Raw genomic sequence first — 6,000 nt, forward strand, 5'->3', positions numbered from 1 at the left:
GAGGATACGGTGCAGCCATTTTTTCTGGGTCTTTACCAGCTGCTGTAGCAGCTGACCCCTCCCTCTACCTTCTGTCTTCGGCAGCGAGGGGAACGGTGCCTTTCCAGGATCCGACATTTACCGTATGGTCGAGCAGGTCAATGATCAGCTGAAAGACTCCGTGGTCAAAGTCCTGGAACAGGAGAGGTGGGTGCTCAGGTGATAGGGGAGGTGGGGTGGGGAATGGCTTGTGCTTTGTCCTGCACTGTACATGCATGGAGGTCAAGAACTTGGCCAGCTCTGGGCATCGTTGTGCCTCCCATTTGAAAGGTGCTGCCTGGGCTGCCCTACAGCATTTCCCAGACTGCCCTCTCTTGCTCCTTTGCTGCAAGGAGACATTTTGGGCAGCCAGAGAGGAGGAGACAAGAAGGAAGGATGTGTAGTTACAGGTTAAGTGGTTTGGAGGCTGACAGGGACTGCTTCTTCAGTGTGTCAGTTGGGGATAACAGGGTGGGTTGTGGCATGACCCACTGTCACACACTGCCTTTTGGGAATCTCTTCCTGTGTTGTCTCTTCCTGCCATGGCAGCTCCATCAAGGGATGGTTCAGCCCGTACCACCGGAAGCATCTCTTCGGCAACCCCCGCAACATGGAGAGTTTTGGCAGCAAAGTTCTCAAGTGAGTGAGCCTCCAGGGAGAGTTTGTGGGGCCTGGTCTCCAGCAGAGATCTCTCTTTGGAGCAGTATAGTACAATCAAGTGGGAGGGGTGGACCGGGCTGTCACAGGAGGCAATGGGTAGCAGGGGGAGGAAATGCAGTTTTGGAATGAAGTCCCATGTGAATTAAACACTAGAACAATACCCAGGACCAAAAGTGCAAGCCCCACCTGCTCCCTGGTGCCAGTTTTCTACTTGTGAGGAGGGTTGTTTGTTTCAGTGCAAAGGAGCAGGAGTGATCCTCAGGCCTTATGGTCTGTCAAAAGAACATAAGAAGAGCCCTGCTGGATCAGGCCAAGGGCCCATCTAGTCCAGCTTCCTGTGCCTCACAGTGGCCCACCAAATGCCCCAGGGAGCACACAAGACAACAGGCACAACCTGCATCCTGGTGCCCTCCCCTGCATCTGGCAATCAGAGGCAGCCTGCCTCTAAAACCAAGAGCTTGCACATACCTACTATGACTTGTAACCCTTGATGAACTTCTCCTCCAGAAATTTGTCCAATCCTCTCTTAAAGGCATCCAGGCAAGATGCCATAACTACTTCTTGTGGCAAAGAGTTCCACAAACTAATTACATGCTGGGTAAAGAAATATTTTCTTCTGTCCTGTCTCTCCCAACACTCAGCTTTTGTGGATGTCCCCTGGTTCTGGTGTTATGCGAGAGGAAAAGAGCATCTCTCTATCCACTCTGTCCATCCCCTGCATGATTTTGTATGTCTCAGTCACGTCCCCCCTCAGGTGCCTCTTTTCTAGACTGAAGAGGCCCAAACGCTGTAGCCTTTCCTCACAGGGAAGGTGCCCCAGCCCAGTAATCATTTTTGTTGCTCTCTTTTGCACATTTTCCATCTCCACTATATCCTTTTTGAGATGTGGCGACCAGAACTGGATGCAATACTCCAGGTGTGGTCTAACCATCGATTTGTACAATGGCATTACAATATTAGCTGACTGATTCTCAATGCCTTTCCTAATGATTCCAAGCATGGAATTAGCCTTCTTTACTGCCATCGCACATTGGGTTGACACTTTCATCGAGCTGTCCACCACCACCCCAAGATCTCTCTCCTGATCTGTCACAGACAGCTCAGAACCCATCAGCCTATATCTAAAGTTTTGATTTTTTGCCCCAATGTGCATGACTTTACACTTACTTACATTGAAACGCATCTGCCATTTTGCTGCCCAGTCTCCCAGTTTGGAGACATCCTTTTGGAGCTCTTCACATCTCTTCTGGTCTTCACCACTTGGAAAAGTTTGGTGTCATCTGCAAACTTGGCCACCTTGCTGCTTAGCCCTGTCTCCAGGTCGTTTATGAAGAGGTTGAAAAGCACCGGTCCCAGGACAGATCCTTGGGGCACACTGCTTTTCACCTCTCTCCCATTGTGAAAATTGCCCATTGACACCCACTCTCTGCTTCCTGGACCTCAACCAGTTCCTAATCCAGGAGAGGACCTGCCCTCTAATTCCCTGACTGTGGAGCTTTCTCAGCAGCCTTTGGTGAGGGACCATGTTGAACGCCTTCTGAAAGTCCAGATATATAATGTCCACAGATTCTCCCGCATCCACATGCCTGTTGACCTTTTCAAAGAATTCTAAAAGGTTCGTGAGGCAAGACTTACCCTTACAGAAGTCAGGCTGATTCTCTCTCAGCAAGGCTTGCTCCTCTATGTGTTTTAAGATTTTATCCTTGATGAGGCATTCCACCATCTTACCCGGTATAGATGTTAGGTTGACTGGCATATAATTTCCTGGGTCCCCTCTCCTTCCCTTTTTAAAGATAGGCATGACATTTGCTATCCTCCAATCTTCTGTCCTTCCTTATAAAGCACATTTATAGACCCAAACCACATGTCCATCTAGGCCAGGACTTTGATCTCGGGGATAGAGCAGGCCTTTCTCCACAGGAGGCCTTAACTTTAATTGTGTTCTTTCTGATCTACTAGGGTCCACGAGAACTGGGAGACCTTCATCCAGACCCTGCGCTCACACATGGACAGCATCTATTTCTCGGACACGGTGGAGGAGTGGATGGAGGAGAACGTCAACCCCCACATGGACCGGCTGCGCGAGTTTGTCCGGGACTTCAAGGAAATCCTTCGCCTCAACGCCCGGCCCAAGACTCTCTAGAGCTGGGACCGATCACAAGATGGCCACCCAGAAAGAGTATCCCGATTCGGCTGCTCCGCTTTTTAGTTTGTTTGTTAATCTTGGAAGACACGTGGCATGTGGGGGCTTGTCACCCACCATAGAGGTGGCAATGTGGGGGTGGAGTTTATTTCCCGTCACTGTAGAACTAGGTAGGCGGGGCCTCTTTCTAATCATTGCAGTACATCCCCAGGCCTGGCTCCTCCCCAAAATATTCAGCAAAATAAACTTGGGTAGTGGAATTGGAGCCTCTGGGAGCTGGTGTGAAAAATTGGGAGCAGAGCCAGCCCTGCAGTTCTCCCCCCCCCCCCCGCCAATCAACAAGCAGCGCCAAAAGTCCCAATTCCTAGTTTCACCAGAGGGGAGCAGTGCTGGGACTGGACCAAAGTCTTCTCCATCCTTTTCCTGTCTCCCCGCTTCCCAAGTTCTGCTTCTGTAGCTACTGCCTTTGGCTTTTTGGGGGTGGGAGCCAGGCTGTTGCCCCTGGCAGCGGTGGCAGGCAGGTTAGCCTTGGGGCTGCCAGTTGCCAACCTCAAGCTCAAATCCTTCTCAGAGGAAGAAGCACCTTCCCAAGTCAGCTAATGTCCTAAACAGCAGCAGCATCCATTGTTGTGAGTCATGGAATGGCTGTTTTTCTTCCCTGCTGCAATGGCCTGTTTCCTTTTCGACCAGGAAGGCCTGCAGCATTGATGGACGCTGGTCTCAGGGTGATGGGTGGGAATCAGGCCTTCCTGTTGGTGCCAGGAGGATGCCCCCAGTTCTCCAGTGGTGCAGCTCTTGTCCAGGGGAGCAGGCCGTTTTCTGTGTAAGTCTGGGAGCTGACCAGTTCCATTGCTTTTGGGAGATGTTGTATGATACCCCCTGCCAGCATGAAACCTGTTGCTTGTGGAGCAAAGAGGAGCATCTTCAGCCCAGCCACTTTTGACTTGAAGTTTCCTTTACCTGTCATGTTTTTAAAAACATGTGAAATAGAAAGACGACGGATGATCCTGCATTTGTGATGTCTGAAAGCATGCCCATGACTACTGCTCCTCGCCTTGGGATTGAAAAGGAAGTGCAAGTGGAAAGGAGAACGGAGTGGCAGGCTAGAGTGTCTCCACTGCTCTGTCATTTCCTGCCTCTATTTGTCTTTGCTCTGGCCCGTCTAGGGTAGTGCTGACGTTTTGGAGCCAGACAAGCAGGCAGGCCAACCTGTGTTGTGTGAGGTCTTTGTAAGGTGGAGTCTGGAAAAAATGCCAGCTCCTGGTTAGGTTTCAGATTCTTGAGTTAATGGTGTAATTTCCTCCCAGTGGGACGGTATGGTCTTCCGAAACACAAAACGGCTTCCTTGGCTGCTAGCATCTGGCCTGCAAGAACTCCCCTGTCACTTCTGCACCTGTTGCAGGCTGGGTTGCAAACGGATGCAGCAGGGGCCACGTGTGCACCTCCTCCTCTCAGATGAATCTGGTTTGCTTTTACGATCTCTGCAGGCCAAGGAAGAAGCTAAGGATTCTTTCTACAGATGGTTTGTCTAAACAGCTTGTTCCCTTGAGTGCCTATGTTTCACCAGGGCTCTTTCTTCCCCAAAGCAGCAGATATTGTGACCCCGACCTGGCTTGTGGGGAAAGAGGCTGAGCTGTCCCATGCAGGCTCAGTGTTATGGTGTCGCTCCCATTGGCTGATTGACAGCTGTCACTCCTCCCACATAACAAGCTTTCAATTGTTGGTGGTGCTGGCCAGTTGGTCCAACTTATGATGCTGGTTTGGTTTGGTTTGTTTGGGTTTTTTGTACAGAACAGATAGCTTCTGTGATGTGGATAATGATGAGAATAAAATATTTTTGTAAAGAAAGGCTCTTTCTTATGCTGGCACTTTACTTCGAAGAGCTCTGTGGGCCTGGAAGTGGCTGAACTGTTTTGCAGAAGAGGGGATGAAAATATTAACTTTTGATTTTATTAGGAACTGCTATCCCACAGAGGTGTCACTAGGGTTTGCCTCCTCAATGAGAGCTCACTACATCACTCCCATGATGGACCTCCTCCTGTACCAGACCATACAAAAAAAAACAATTACAGTATCATACAAACAATGCAGTGGCATCACTAGGGTTGGTGTAGGTTGGTGTCACCCCCATTCACCTGTGCTGGCTATACATAGCTGTATCTGAGCTGTATCTTGTCTGATCTCAGAAGCTAAGCAGGTCAGACCTGGTTAGTATTTGGATGGGAGACTGCCTGGGAATACCGGGTGCTGTAGGCTTATACCATAGTCTTTCCAGACTGAAGGTTGCCAACCACCCCCATTCACTTTATTTATTTTTTATATATTTCACAGTACAGGTCACCCAACCAATCAGTAACCCACAAAAAACCAGTAGCCAACTTTATGACACTCATGCAACTGAATAAAAGTTCTAGTATGAGTTCTGATACATGGAAATGAGAGCTGACTTTCTCAGCTTTTAGTCTTTCTGCTGTCATCATAATGCTCATTGGCTCTTGGAACAATCAGTCACATTGGTCAGAGTTGAGTTAAAGACATCCACTTTTTGTTACATAAGGCAGTTGTGTTTTCTATTTATGGTTAATTGGTAGAATTCTTTTGGTAACTTTTGGTAGAATTCAGATAATTCCATACAGAATGTAATGAAACAATTATCTTTCCATTGATATATACCTTGATGGTATTATTCATAAATGCAAATTTTCCAAAAGGTTTCCAAAATTGGGGCCACTATTGGTGTCACGCCCTTCCAGGGTGTCATCCAGTGCAGTCCCTAGTGACATCTTCTGTGTCCATAGGGAGTCCCCCAAGAATTTGGGAGCCCCTGCCTTGCTTTTGGATGGTCCCACTTCATCCAAACTGAGAGGGATGGACCTCTCCCCCCCAAGATCAGTGGTGGTACAGATGATTTTGAGGGACTGCCCCCACCAGCTTTGCTGAGGCTTGAGGCTTTCTTCTTGGACCAAAGTCTTGAAGTGGTTCTCTCCTAATTTTTTCCCCCGAGACAAGAAACTTCAGCAGCTAACATAGGAGTGTTCCAGCACAGCCTTAGGACTGGGATGTACAAAGAGTTGTCTTTCCAACCTCAGTCCATGGCAGGCCTTCTGGGAGCTGTGTTTGACTTGGGTGGAGAACTCAGGTCAGCCAAAAGATGGAGCCCTTCTCCCACAATCCCTCCA

General features: G+C 49.0%; 1 protein-coding gene across 2 annotated transcripts in view; it reads left to right on the forward strand.

The window, feature by feature from the left end:
• LOC136663767 (hexosaminidase D-like) overlaps window positions 1-4,669 on the forward strand; it is a 48,001-nt gene extending 43,332 nt beyond the window's left edge. For both annotated transcript variants that reach the window (XM_066640685.1, XM_066640687.1), the window contains 3 exons: window positions 85-186; window positions 568-657; window positions 2,638-4,669. In XM_066640685.1, the coding sequence (XP_066496782.1) occupies window positions 85-186; window positions 568-657; window positions 2,638-2,821 (376 nt within the window). In that variant the 3' untranslated portion in view covers window positions 2,822-4,669. The remainder of the gene's footprint in view (window positions 1-84; window positions 187-567; window positions 658-2,637) is intronic.
• Window positions 4,670-6,000: the final 1,331 nt, after the last annotated feature.

Source organism: Tiliqua scincoides, chromosome 13 (genome assembly GCF_035046505.1).
Source record: "Tiliqua scincoides isolate rTilSci1 chromosome 13, rTilSci1.hap2, whole genome shotgun sequence".
Classification (NCBI taxonomy): Eukaryota; Metazoa; Chordata; class Lepidosauria; order Squamata; family Scincidae; genus Tiliqua; species Tiliqua scincoides.